Source organism: Microcaecilia unicolor, chromosome 5 (assembly GCF_901765095.1).
Source record: "Microcaecilia unicolor chromosome 5, aMicUni1.1, whole genome shotgun sequence".
Taxonomy (NCBI): domain Eukaryota; kingdom Metazoa; phylum Chordata; class Amphibia; order Gymnophiona; family Siphonopidae; genus Microcaecilia; species Microcaecilia unicolor.
The window spans coordinates 345,702,313-345,717,603 of NC_044035.1; the positions used below are offsets into that span (position 1 = coordinate 345,702,313).

Below are 15,291 nucleotides of genomic sequence, written 5' to 3' on the forward strand. Positions count from 1 at the left end.
ATAATTGTGTCCTTTACCCCCTTCCTACAGCAATTGCGGAGATGCAGCTATGTAGTGGAGCCAAGGCAAAGTGTCAAAGATGTCACTCTGAAAGAAATGAGAGGGTTTTCACTATTCAGAGGCTGCAAAAGGTAGCAGGCAGTGGTCAGATAGCTCTCCTGCCCTGAGATCCATCAGTGATGGCGACCTCCAGCTCTCACTTGGAGGAGGCAGCCTGCAGAGCATATGGCATCGAGAAGCCACTGACTTTGCTGCTGCAAGATATAAAATGCTAGATGGCCGAAATTAGGCAAGAATTGTGAACTATGAAGAAGATTAAGGAGGTGGCAGGAGAACAACAACAACAAAAGACTGAGTTGGGGAGTCATCATGTAGCATTAGAAGGGAGAGAAGTGATGGGAGGAAGCCACAGATGCAAGCAAAATGCACAGTGGCATGATGAAATTGCAGGAAAGCTGGAGGACTTAGAGAACCACTCAAGGAGATGTAATTTACGCATCCATGGGTCCTGGAGAGAGACCCAAGTCAAGATTGTATGGTGGTGGCTAAGGAAATCTGCCTGGCTGTCCTGGGCTCTGGTCACATAGGAGAACAGCTGTTACCTGATGTGAAAGTGGAACGTGTAATGAACAAACAACTGGCCTCAGGTACACCTTTATGAATTTACAGTAGAGGAAGCAATGGCACCGCAAGCGTGGAAGGAGGAACAGATTACTTGGAAAAAGAGCACACTGGAATGTTTTCAGGAGCTGTCTCCACTTACCACCCAGAAGCACAGGAATTTCCAGGAGGTCACATACTATCTCCAACGAGAGGACCATCGATATTGGTGGCTTTTCCATTTGCTTTGGTGCTCACTGTTTAAGGGGTCTCCCATTTAGTGAAAACAGTGGAGGAAGCATGGTCAGTGGAGAACCTCTCTGACATAGTAACATAGTAGATGACGGCAGAAAAAGACCTGCACGGTCCATCCAGTCTGCCCAACAAGACAAACTCATATGTGCTAGTTTTTGTGTATATCTTACCTTGATTTGTAACTGTCATTTTCAGGGCACAGACCGTACAAGTCTGCCCAGCACTATCCCCGCCTCCTACCACCAGCTCTGCCACCCAATCCCGGCTAAGCTCCTGAGGATCCATTTCTTCTGAACAGGATTCCCACGCATGTTTGAATTCCGTTACCGTTTTCCTCTCCATCACCTCCCGCGGGAGGGCATTCCAAGCATCCACCACTCTCTCCGTGAAAAAATACTTCCTGACATTTTTTTTGAGTCTGCCCCCCCCCCCCTCCAATCTCATTTCATGCCCTCTAGTTCTGCCGCCTTCCCATCTCCGGAAAAGGTTCGTTTGCACAGTAAGTGAGGCAGGGACCTGTGGATCCACCAGCAAAGCCCAAGTGGCAGAGAGATCCTGAAGGAAAGAAATTGAAGCACTTTTCCAGTGGTGCATACAGCCGGTGAGAATTCAGAAAGCTGAATACTTTGTCATAATGGCTCAGAACAACAAAGACACAGATACAGTGGATGGTATTAGGGGCAGCAAGCGTGATGACATTTTGATTTTTAGGGAGATGTGGGGGGGGGGGAGGGAAAGGTGCATGATGGGGTTTGACAGTGTTTTTCAAGTTATTATTATTATTAATATTTGTTGCATTTGTATCCCACATTATCCCACCTATTTGCAGGCTCAAAGTTGGCTGTATGACAGAGTTGGATGCTAGGAAGATGGGTGTGTTTTTTTGTTTCTTTTGCTGCTGGTGAAGGGATGGTGTTTAAGGGGGAGTGGCACAGGATTAAAGCATGAGCAGGATGTCACACTTCATAGCTAGAAGAGGAAAATGGTGGGAAAAGGACCACGGGCTCCAGAAACAAGAAGGACAATCTTAACGCTTAGGAAGATTTATCGATCAAAGACTCAACACAATGCTGTGTTTTGGCCTCAACTGGCCTGCCTCAGGAGCCTTTAAAAAGATCTTTGTAATGGACGATGTGAACCTTCAAATCTACTAGAGCCCACGTTTGCTTCCACTCGATGATCAGAGCTGGCCAGCGCGTGAAACAACCCACCAACCCCCCCAAGCCTGCAGCCTACTTTGATGTAGTAGTTGGAGGAGCTTATATGGAATTTAACCCCGCCCAGTACATCCCAGGATGCACCGGGCAGGGTACCACCATTTTGAGAAGGGAGTGCTAGTCCCTCCCTCCTCCGACTACTACCACCAGGGCATTTTTATTCAATGTGGGGGGGGAGGGGGATATCTAGCGGTCCCACTCGACCACCAGGGTTTTTGTGTTTTGGGGGTCGGGGGGCTTAGATTTGACAGGTCCAGGAGAAAATCCCAGACTTGTCAAACCTCTTCTGCGGTTTGACAGGTCCGGGCTTTGACAAGCAAGTGCAGGAGGATTGTGCCTGAGCGCATTCTCAGACATAATCCTCCCGCACTTCACCCCTATGATCAGAACTAACAGTGTGCCAGTAGCCCAGGCCACTTTTCGGCGCACCTTAGTAAAAGGGCCTCCCAGTGGCCATACAATATATTGCAAGCTATTGTGTATCTCAACAGTAATATGACTGGAGTTTGCTCTGGTTGTTTCCTGTAGTCTTATGTCAGACCCACTAAATCCTGCCTGACCATGAACGTATGGATGATTGCTTCCATATTGGGTTATTCTTTCATTTCTTTTTGTTTCTGACAGATTTTGACCTGCGGTATTTCTGGAAATGGAGTCGATTTGAGGACTACCTTCAATTCTGCCTCTTCTTCACTGTTCTGTTCAGTTTTGTCACCTACGTGTTCATGAATTCTTACATCTTTGTGGAAGGGATTGGTTTCTTGGCGGTTCTAACTGAGGCCATGCTGGGAATACCTCAGTTATTAAAGAATTTTCAGAACAGATCTACACAGGGCATGAGGTAAGAATTTCATTATTATCTACTATAATAAAACTCACCCTCAACGTTCTGAGGACACTGACGTCAGTGAAGCCAAGCCCTGACTTCCTTCAAAAAGGTTCGAAGGTTCATGGTGGTGAAGCCACCAAAATCGCTCCGGGCCCCGCCCTCGAGGGCGGAGCAATGGCAGAACAATGAAGGGGTTGGGAGGGAGGCAGGGAGGCGGGGGTGGGGGTGGGAAATCGCTCCGGGCCCCGCCCTCGCGTCTAACGTCATGACGTTGGGGGCGGAGCAATGCCAGAACAACGAAGGGGTTGGCCAGGGAGGGAGGGAGGGGGGTGTTGGCGACGAAAACCTTGCTAGCGCCCGTTTCATTTGCTCTGAAACGGGCTTCTTTTACTAGTATTGGATAAAAGGTCAGTGCCAAATATTTCCAACACATACTTTTCATGAGTATTTTCTATTTTCCATATCAATTTCATTTTTACTTAATGCTGTAAATTATTTTGCAGCATGGGTTTTGAAAGTAATTCTCAGAATAAATATCTGGTTAGCTAATATAATTGCTATTCAACATATATAACTATTAGTGATGCATTTCAATTGTTTCCTAATCTATACCAGAACCCACCAATATTGATCCCTTCTGATTTGATTATTTTATCATATTATCATTATTGAACATTACATTTTTCCTACTCTCACTTGCATGTTATGTATTATCATTTTATTTACCCTACCTACCTGTTATTCTTGTACATTAATTGTAACAATATGCTGAACCTCTTACTCTGTTAATGGTGATGCCATTGCTATATAATGTAAGCCACATTGAGCCTGCAAATAGGTGGGAAAATGTGGGATACAAATGCAGCAAATAAATAAATAGATTACTACTACTATAAATCACTTCTATAGCGCTACCAGTCGTACGCAGCGCTTTACAATTGAACATGAAGAAGACAGTCCCTGCTCAAAAGAGCTTACAATCTAAATCAGGACAGACAGACAGGACCAATAAGGATAAGGGTAGAAGGACACATAGGAATGATTCTAAATGGAATGTTGCTACTATTGGAGATTCTAGATGGAATGTTAATGTTGCTATTCTGCTAGCAGCATTCCATGTAGAAGCCTGCCCTTGCAGATCAGCAACACGGCCGCGCAGGCTTCTGTTTCTGTGAGTCTGACGTCCTGCACGTACGTGCAGGACGTCAGACTCACAGAAACAGAAGCCTGCGCGGCCGTGTTGCTGATCTGCAAGGGCAGGCTTCTACTACTACTACTATAAATCATTTCTATAGCGCTACCAGTCGTACGCAGCGCTTCACAATTGAACATGAAGAAAAGACAGTCCCTGCTCAAAAGAGCTTACAATCTAAATCAGGACAAACAGACAGGACCAAAAAGGAGAAGGGAAGGACATACAGAAGGACACATCAGTGGCGTTCCTAGGGGGGGGGGGGCGGTGGGTGCGGTCCGCCCCGGGTGCCGCGCGCGCCTGTCCGTCGTTCGTTCTATGCTCCCTCTGCCCCGGAACAGGTTACTTCCTGTTCCGGGGCAGAGCGGGAGCATGGAACGAACGACGGACAGGCGTGTGCGGCACCCCCTCAGAGGCGTGCACCCGGGGGGGTTCTTTCGGGGGGGGGTGTCCTGCATCGGGGGGGGGGGGGGGGCGCTGCACCTGGGTGTCAGCCCCCTAGGAACGCCAATGGGACACATAAGGGTAAGATAAAAGTTACAAGTCAGGAATCGAAAGCAGCATTACATTAAAAATTTAATCACAATTAATCATGTATGTAAAGGTATGTTTGGGGGGGGGGGGTCCCACTGTAGCTGCTTGTGACTCTTGGCAAGTCAGTTAGCCTTCCGTTGTCCACAGTCAGTCACAAGGAGCTGCACTGTGAAAATAAATAAATAAATAACATACATTTCATCACATTTACAAATTTTAATCAAAATTACTACTACTACTACTACTATTTAACATTTCTAAAGCGCTACTAGGGTTACGCAGCGCTGTACAATTTAACATGGAAGGACAGTCCCTGCTCAAAGAGCTTACAATCTAATAGATAAGAGTGAGACAAATATAGGACAATCAAGCCATTGTGACATCACTGATGAGGTTGGCTCTTAGGCATTGGTGGAATGAGGCATTATGACATCACAATCTCAGCTCTGGTTAAATCACTGCTATATGTAATACTACTACTACTACTTAACATTTCTAGAGCGCTTCTAGGGTTACGCAGCGCTGTACAATTTAACAAAGAGAGACAGTCCCTGCTCAATGAGCTTACAATCTAATAGATAAGAGTGAGACAAATATAGGACAATCAAGCCATTGTGACATCACTGATGAGGTTGGCTCTTAGGCATTGGTGGAATGAGGCATTATGACATCACAATCTCAGCTCTGGTTAAATCACTGCTATATGTAATACTACTACTACTACTTAACATTTCTAGAGCGCTACTAGGGTTACGCAGTGCTGTACAATTTAACAAAGAGAGACAGTCCCTGCTCAAAGAGCTTACAATCTAGAAGACAGGTGTACAATCAGGAGATAATCTAAACAATCTAAAGATAAGTGTGCAGTCAACGGACAAGTGCAGAGTCCGTCTAATAGGGCATACTATATATCACGAAAGGTTAGGTGCCGAAAGCAGCCTTGAAGAGGTGAGTTTTAAGCAGAGATTTATTGACCTGGAATGTCTTCTATTACTCTCCAAAATTCAATGCCTGTATCACTAATTTTGCCTTGTGATTCTTTCAACTTGATGCCCAGAAATAAAACTTTTAATTATTTTCAGAGGGAGAGTTTCTTTACTTTCCCATCTGGGTTAAAGGCATAGACTTGGGGAAGGGTTAAAACACATACTTTGCCCTGTAACAGGGTCATCGGAAGGAGAAGAAGTGGAGCAATTGTTATTGCCTCAACCTTATCATAGGCAGGTTATGCAGTTAGCCTATCCTGTTAGGAGGTCACTTAGTCCAAGAGAAAATCCAGGAGCGGATAATGGTCCGGTTTTTCTGGCCAGGCTTAAACAAATAGGTCCAGCTCTATTGCTAGGCCTGCCCAACCTGCGTACACTGTTAATGCACATGCGTGGTTAACACACGTTAAAAACGCTAACGCGGCGTAGTAAACAGGGCCCTATAATTGTAATCCGCATGTTCATTAATATTCTTTTCATTATAATACTGTGCTTTAATTGTATGTTAGCCACATTGAACTGATAATCTTATTTTGTATAATGTGGGATATAAATACCAATAAACAAATAAAAATAAGGTGGGATCCCAGAAGAAGTGGGCTTATAGTAAGTATATCTTAAAGGGACTGCAGTAGGGAAATAGGGAGCCAGTGTTTAGCATAGTAGAGGGGTTACCCTGTTAAATCCATCAGCACAATGAAGGAGTATTTCAGAATTGTTTTGCAAAAAACAACAAGGCAAACGATCTGCAAAATCCAATATGGGAAAGAAAGCCAGCAGATCAATATCACAACAAAAAGATTTTATTGAAGATACCGTGTATGAACAAATCGCCCGACACAGGCCGTGTTTCGCCCACCTAGGGCTGCGTCAGGGGCTAATTTGAAACCAGAAACGATGCATATAAACATCACAGGACACTTGCAATAGTTTTTCCAGCTTCAGTAATGGTGTGTCCATTTCTGTATGCTAGAGACCACAGGATTCCCGTTTGAGCTGTGTCAGGTTCTCAGGTTCAGAGCCCGCAGAGCTGGGCTCTGGAGCAAACATGAGCCCTTGGTCTGCTGACGAGGAGCGACAGCAGCAGGCAAAACCCACCAACCAACACTGGGTAAGCACACCGGCAGGGACTGCAGGTACTGCCCAGCGAACCAGAACACATGGACTGGAATACCCCAGACTGGAGGACACAGGACTGGAACACTGGACTGCAATCCCCCGGACTGGAACACACACCGGACCGGAACACACTGGACTGGAGCACACCCGACTGGAACACACACCGGACCGGAACACACTGGACTGGAGCACACTGGACTGGTCCCCCGGACTGGAGGACACAGGACTGGAACACGGGACTGGCACTGACGTCTGACGTCAGACGCCGAACTGGATTCAACGAATCAGCACTGCAGCGTTACTTCCTGGAAGCATGGCCACGGAGGAAGACGAAAAACGGCGATTGCGGGTCGGACCTCGGCGCAAGCAAAAGTAAGCAGCGGGGGAGGGTTGACGGCGGGGAGGGGGGCCAGGGCGAAATCTGCGGGGGCCCAGGCCCCTGTGGCCCCACGCAGATACGCCCCTGGTTCAGACCCCAATCATAACAAGCTGGTTTTTTCTTGACTTTTATGCACCATATTTGCCCCTTTACAAAGGTTTCAAATTAGCCCCTGACGCAGCCCTAGGTGGGCGAAACACGGCCTGTGTTGGGCGATTTGTTCATATACGGTATCTTCAATAAAATCTTTTTGTTGTGATATTGATCTGCTGGCTTTCTTTCTTGTCCAGAATTGTTTTGCAGCCATCTGAGACCTTGGTACGTTGATTTACAGTAGTCTAGATGAGAAAGAATTAGAGTGTGAATACGAAGAAAGGATGGAGAACATGTTCGTCAAAGTTCAGCTATTTATTTACAGTGATTCCAAGAATCTTCCGACTTGATGGGTGTACCTAGGATTGCAGGGAGAAGGAAAGCGGGCGGGAACTCGAACCAGGAGAACAATATTGCATCTGCTTTTGAAGCCCTAAGCTTTAATCCATTATTCATGAGCCAACCAGTGATTGCATCCAGCTTAGAGGATAGTTCAGACACGAAATCAGCTGTGACGGAATCTCAAAACTTTAAAGTTGTTTGTCGTCAGCATAAATAAAGAAAGTGATATCTAGGGATTTGATGAAGAGATCTAAGGGGACAAGAAAGATGTTAAAAAGTATAGGACCCAGAATGGAGCCCTAAAGAATACCACAAGATAAACTGAGTGGCGTAGAGAAGGAATTGTGATAGTGAACGCTTAAAATATCTAGACTTCAAGTAAGATTTAAGCCGGTCCAATAAAGTACCCGAAATGTGGAATTAGTCAGCCATTGTAGAAGAACAGAGAGTTCCACTGAAAGGTATGTATGTTAGTTTGTAATCCAGTCTAGATAATAGCGGAATATAAAGTGAAATAAATTAAATGAAATCTCCTGGCCTTTATCCAAGCATATCTGTACAAAATCTACTAAGGCAATCAAAAAGCATTCTGTGCAGTATTATGGGTGAAAGCTGGTCTGTTTAGAGTGAAGGGCATTGATTTTGTCAAGGTAGGAGATCAGCTGGGTGGCGACCAGTTTCTCTACAACATTGGCCCGGACAGTAATTCAAAGCAATAACAAGATCAGATTTAGGATCTTTCAGATGAGGATGAATAATAGCAGGCTTCCGTTCAAAGGGAAAGATACCTGACAGCAGACTAGAGGATGCCATTGAAAGCAAATAGGAGAGAAACAGGTCAAGGAATTGTTTAAGATGATGGGTGGGGAGAGGGTCAGCAGGATTGGTAGAGGACTTAAGAGAGACTACTTTCCATATGTCTAGGACAGACGATAGAGTGACTTCATGGAAAGTGGAAATAAGATGGACTAGATCTGGATCATTTGAGGTCAAGGTTGAATGAGGAACAGAAGAATCTTGAGAAGTGTTAGAAGATCTGAGGGTGTAATGAAGAATGTAAGCTCTCTACTTCCTGGGTAAAGCAAGGACTATGCTATCCCCTGTGAGGTTACTTCAGGCTAGCAATGAGGGTAAGGGGGAGAGCACTTGAATAATCTGTATAATTAAGAAGGGTTTAAGTCCCTTTGAAAAGTAGACCTTCTTTGTATATCAATGGAAATTCTGTAAGCTCAAAAAGAGATTAGACAGAAGTCTGAGCATTGTTTGTGTCATCTCCTTTCCAGATGACATAAATGCCATCTCATAAGATGAAGGGCCATGATGGTACCATGGTTCACAGCATCTCTCATTCTGGGTATGCGATTGCATTGCAGAATGCAAGGTGTTGTGCCAGATGTCAACTTGCTGAGATATGGGTAAAGAGGAAAGACTTCAGGGAAAGAGTCTCAGGCTGAAATTAAATGAGGCAGCATCGATGCTGGCTATCTTCTGAAAAACCGAATATAGGAGGGGGTGGATTTATTAGTGGGAGCAGAGATGTGACAATGAAAAGAAATAAAGAATGGTTCAGTCAAGGAATAGGTGTAGTGTGCAGATTATGAATGGACGTTTTGAAGGTATCTAAGGTAATGAGGAGGAAGGTCTGCCTGCAGTGAGTGTAGGGGAATTCACAAGTTGTGACAAGACAAAATCACACAAGAAAGAAAGAAAGAAAGTCTAGTGCAGTTCGTGATTTTGGGAAGAAATATGAAGGTTAAAATTACTTAAAAATATAGGCAGGGGTCATAGATTATAAAAATGTTTGGAGTGGAGTAAAAGAGATGAGGAGTGAGTAATAGACTTAAGGTGAACGAAGTGGCCACTAAACTAAAGGATAAGCCTTCAACTAGGGGGAAGAGTTGAGGTTTTGAGGAAAGAGTAGTGATAAAGGGGGGAGAGGAAAACAGATAAGCCCTCACACTTTTTATGTTAACGGGAAGAGTAGAAGCAGTAGCCAGGGGGACAGGCTTGATATAGGTAGGTTTAGTCAGCATCTGTCAACCATTTTTCTGTATGGCAAACTAAATGTAGACCTTAATTCATTATCAGAGATTAGATGAGATGAGTTTTATTCCGTAGGGAGTGAACATTCAGTAGGCTGATGGTCAGTGGAGAAGGAAGGGTGCATTTGGGCTGAGGGGAGGCCATAAACTGGAGGCGTGGAACAGGAAGGAGAACAGAGGGTCTTACCTTCCATCAAGCTGTGCAAAGGTCATTGTGCCAGTGACCCCAAATTGTAGGAATTAAGAAAGACAAGACATAAAAACCAGGGCCAAAAAGAGGAACAGAAGAATGGTTAACAGCCAGAACTTCATATTCAATCTAAGCACCTGCAGGTTGCGCACGACTCCCCTGTGATCTCTCTGACATTTCCAAGGAAATTTGTTGTCTTCCTCATTGATTCTTCTCCTTCCTGGGTAGATAAACAGACAAGATCTCATTCTTAATCCAGTGTCCAGCTCCTTCTTCCCTCATTTCTCAAATCTAAACATTTACCAAAGCTAATGAGAGTGTTGCCTAAATATACAGCCTCCTGGGTCCTAGTGGCTTTGCTGGACAATACCAGGACCGCCGAGAGGAGGGGGGGGGGGCAAAATTCCATGGGCCCGGGCCTCCAAGGGGGGCCTGGCGCCAAGGTCAGGCCGCCAGCGCTGCAGTCCCCGGTCTCACCTGCCTGCCTCCTCGGCTCCGGGCCCCCTGCATTCAAAGCGGCAGTCGCAGATCGGCTCTCTTCTGGCCTTCCCTCCCTGTGTCCCGCCCATGCGAAAACCGAAAATTACATCAGACGAGGGCAGGACACAGGGAGGGAAGGCCAGATGAGATGCCATCTGCGACTGCCGCTTTGAATGAAGGGGGCCCGGAGCCATGGAGGCAGGCAGGTGAGACCGCGGACTGCAGCGGCAGGGGAGCGATGGGAGGCGGGGCAGCGGGGGGCGGAGGCGGGGCGGCCTTGCCCCGGGCCCGGCCTATTCTCTCGGCAGCCCTGGACAATACCTAGCCAACACTAACCTGCAGGCACCAAGATAGTTGTTTCTGAGGGATTGTAGCCAACTGGACCATTAAGCCCATCTAGTCTGCCCAATTTCCTTCATGGTACAGTGCTATGGACCCTGTAGAGACTAGGCTAGATTAGATAGGGGGGTGAAGGGTTAAAATGGTAGAGGAGAAGGGAAGCCCAAAGTAGGAGTAGGTTCCAGTTGACCAACAAATTCAAAGGAACAGAAGAAAGTTACTGGGCCAAAAAGGGTTTGCTTTGGGTTTTCTCAACATGTCCAGCACCAGTGTTTGCAAAGACTGATCAAATCAATGCCTTCTTTTCTTCAAAATTAAAGGCACTATAGTTTCAAAGAAGTCCTTTCAAAAGGACAGAAATACTGATTTCAGTTCTATATGAAACCCTTATTGCTTTTTCATGGCTTCTTGAAAATGAAAGTGCAAGGGAAATACCCAGATGTGGGAAGATGCCAGTCCACATGACGGAAATATTCCATTTCTATAGGGCAGTGGGTAGTGTTTTATGTATGACTAGTAAAAGAGGCCATTTCTGTGTGAAATGAAACGGGCGCTTGCAAGGTTGTCCTCGAAGTTCTCCCCCCCTCCCTCCCGCCCTCCAGAGCTCCCTCCCCCTCTCCCTCCAGGGCCCCCTCCCTCCCTCCCTTCCTCTCCTCTCCCTCCCCCCTCCCCTTCTCCTCTGCTCCCTCCCCCTCCTCCCCCCTCCCTCCTCCCCCCCAGGGCCGCCCCCCTTCGAGTTCCAGGGACGGCCGCACTGTGATTAAAGAAAGCACACTTTTTAAACCTACCCGTTCGCCGACGTGCGTCATGACGTTTCAGCCGCCACAGCGCTATGCCCGCCCCTTTGTTCTGGGAATAGCTTACTGCCACAGCAGCTGCCGCTGCATCCAATGGAGGGATGCGCAACGCTTGCATCCGGCCTCCGCACGTTCGCTGATTGACTGTTGGCTGCTCTGCAGCCGCGCATGTGAAAAGAGCCCTGGGGCCGAGAGCGTCCTAATCCGTGCTTGAGACGCGTTGCAGTTTCCCAGGCAACAGGGTGACGTCACCGGAAGGCTTCAGACATTACGAACCGGGCTTCAACTTCCTGGCAGTCAGCTTCAGATCGTTGGAGGTGCAAATTATTATAGTAGATGAAGATAATTGAACCAGATGTTGCTAGAAAAAATAAAGGATGAGCAGGATCCAGGATCAGCAAACTGAGGGGCCCTTTTACTAAGGGGTGCCGAAAAACGGGCTTCGCTAGTAAAGGCACCTGTTTTGGGTGCACACAGATGCATTTTTCAGCGTGCCTGTAAAAAAAGGTCTTTTTTACACTTTTGCTGAAAATGGACATGTGGCAAAATAAAAATTGGCAGGCATCCATTTTGGGTCTGAGACCTTACCTCCAGCCATTGGCTTAGCGGTAAGGTCTCTCGTGTTAACCGTGTGGTAATCTTCTACGCACATAGAATGACGATTACCGCCTGGTTTCTGCCGCACGCCAGAAAATAAAAATTATTTTCCAGCGCACGTATCGGACGTGCATCAAACATGAAATTACCTCAAAGGTCATGTGGTAGCTGGGCAGTAACTCCAAACTGACGCACGTTGGGTGCATGCAGGCGCCTACATGGCTTAATAAAAGGGCCCTTCCTGTTTACTAAGGTGCATTAGCGTTTTTAACACACCTACAATTAGCGTGCATGTTAACCATCCATCGATCCATCCTATGAACTTTTATTGGAACACCGCTCCACCTCTTATTCCGAACATGAACTCTTTATACCTGATTGCTTAATCTACTTTGTCATTCGTGATCTTTATGTAATACCTCATTTCTCACTCCAGAATGGCGATCGCCATGATGGAACAATGTAAGCCACACTGAGCCTGCAAATAGGTGGGGAAATGTGGGATACAAATGCAGTAAATAAATAAACCATGTAGGCGCCTATACGGATATTGTAGGCGTATACACTGTTAACACATATACGTGGTTAACGTGCGTTAAAAATGTTAACACGCATATGACACGGCTTAGTAAACAGGGCCCTAAGTGCTGATGTGCCGGTCCCCAGGCGAATGTTGACAGATGAAGGCTGCTCCGATTCACGTGAGTTAGGTAGAAGAAAGAAATACGGATGGCGATTGCTATGTTTTCAGTTATAGGATCTGCAGTGCATGCCAAGAGAGCCTTTATAAATCAAATTATAATAAGATCTGTGAGTTCGCATTTTTGGGTCCTTGCTTTTTACATTCTAATAATGGAATTCATTAGGAATCCATTGAAATATTCCATTTATTGCAGTAAATATAGATGGCTGTTGACATTAACTGCTGTTATGGGGCCAGGCCTTGATTACAGACAGGCAGAGTCATTTTACAGCTGAATGAATGTGCATTAATTCAGAGGTTAGGAGTATTAATCTGGTGGAGCTAAACCCAGTGTGTATGTATATGCATGCATATATACAGTGAAGATAATTCAAAAGCTGAAGATTTCTCTGAGCAATCTACAGGCAGCCACAGGGAACTCTATTACTGTCTCTCGAGCAGTCTGGTCATTAATATGTAGGTATAGGGGAATATATTTATAGCGCTGAGAAAAAGTTTGCGAGCCCCTTAGGTTGGATTGGCTGTGTTTTAGCACAATTTATACTCAGTGCGTGACTATTCGCTCATTCTGCACCTGGACTAGCTTGCTACACATACTGTAACTCAGATCAGTTCCTTATCTCTTGCTTAACTATCAGGGGCGTATCTGCGTGGGGCCACAGGGGCCTGGGCCCCCGCAGATTTCGCCCTGGACCCCCCTACCGCCGCCAACCCTCCCCCGCCGTTGCTGTCGCCTACCTTCGCTGGCGGGGGACCCCAACCCCCACCAGCCAAGCCGAGGTCCTTTCATTTCTTCCACTGCAGTCTGCAAAGCTGGCGCCGAAAGTTTCTTCTGAGTCTGACGTCGCTGCACGTTGTACGTGCAGGACGTCAGACTCAGAAACAGAATGTGTATCTTTTTGTTACTGTTTCACAGTAGCTCTATTATTAGGTTTCAATTTACTGTTTTCAAGTTTACCTCATTTATTATATTTACTAGCCGTTAAGCCCGTTAAAACGGGCTAGTTTTTTGTTTTCCTATGGCCTCCCCCCGTCCATCAACCCTGCTCTCTCCCCTACCGTACCCCCATGTCCAGCAACCCTCCTCTTTCCCTTGTCCTCCCCCCCCCCCCCCGTCCACCAACCCTGTTCTCTCCCTTGCCCTCCCCCCATTGTCTAGCAACCCTGCTCTCTCCCCTGGCCTCCCCCCATATCCAGCTACCCTCCTTGCCGCCGCTCCCACCCCCCTCCGTGCTGGGCCCCCTGCAGTGATATGAAAACGCCTCTCATCTCCGTGTGAAAGCGCTGCAGGCAGCAGCGCTTTCACACGGAGGTGAGAGGCGCTTTCATATCACTGCAGGGGGGCGGGAGTGGCGGCGGCGGCAACGTCGGGGAGTGGGGCCTTCATTCATTGCTCCTTCCCCCTCTGATTTCAACGGCGCCCCCTCCGATTCCCACGCCCTGTCCTTCACTTACGTTTGGGCTGTTTGTGTACTCTCCGCCCCTCGCCTTCCACGCCCCCTCTAATTCCCACGCCCCATCCTTCTCTCTACTTGCGTTCAGGCTGTTTGTGTACTCTCCGCCCCTCGCCTTCCACGCCCCCTGCAATTCCCACACCCCGTCCTTCTCTCTACTTGCATTCGGGCTGTTTGTGTACTCTCCGCCCCTCGCCTTCCACGCCCCCTCCAATTCCCACGCCCCGTCGTTCTCTCCACTTGCGTTCGGGCTGTTTGTGTACTCTCCGCCCCTCGACCACCTCTGACTCCTCCTCCTTTCTGATTCTGAAGCTGGTGGAGGCGGGGCTAGGACTTTTCCTGTCTCAACGTTCGGGCTCTACTGCGCATTTGCGGGTGAGTCGATCACTTGTCATTTTTTATGATTGATGTTTATTCTTGGTTATTTTACTATTGTTATGCTGTTAACAAAATTGTAAGTTTTATGTTAAACTGTATCTGTACACCCAGGGCCGCCGAGAGACTCGGCCGGGCCCGGGGCAAGCCTCCGCCCCCCTGTCGCTGCCGCCCCCCGTCGCACCCTCTGCCGCTGCTGCCCCCCATCACTCCCCCCGCCGCTGCAGTCCACGGTCTCGCCTGCCTCCATGGCTCCAGACCCACTGCATTCAAGGCGGCAGTTGCAGATCGCCTCTTTTCTGTCCTTCCCTCCCTGTGTCCCGCCCTCATCTGATGTAACTTCCAGTTTCCGCAAGGGCGGGACACAGGGAGGGAAGGCCGGAAGGGAGGCGATCTGTGACTGCCACTTCAAATGCAGGGAGTCCGAAGCCAAGGAGGCAGGCGAGACCGGAAACTGCGGCACCAGTGGCCTGACCCCGGCGCCGGGCCCCCCTTGGAGGCCCGGGGAATTTTGTCCCCCCCCTGCCCCCCCCCCTCGGCGGCCCTGTATACACCGCCTTGGGCGAATCTCTTCATAAAGGTGGTTGATAAATCCCAATAAATAAATATCCTAAACTAAACCACTATAGGAAAGAAAAATAGACCCACTGAGCAAATAACTTGGACAAAAAATATATATATTTTGATTATTTATTCAATTTTAAAAAATCATTAATAAGTATCCTTGTACAAGAAAGTAAATGATCCTTTCATTCAGTAACTTCCGAT

At 47.3% G+C, this 15,291-nt stretch overlaps 1 protein-coding gene across 2 annotated transcripts in view; it reads left to right on the top strand.

Moving 5' to 3' along the window:
• LOC115470909 (PQ-loop repeat-containing protein 1-like) overlaps positions 1-15,291 on the top strand; it is an 87,497-nt gene that overhangs the window by 64,800 nt on the left and 7,406 nt on the right. For both annotated transcript variants that reach the window (XM_030204525.1, XM_030204524.1), the window contains exon 4: positions 2,697-2,913. In XM_030204525.1, the coding sequence (XP_030060385.1) occupies positions 2,697-2,913 (217 nt within the window). The remainder of the gene's footprint in view (positions 1-2,696; positions 2,914-15,291) is intronic.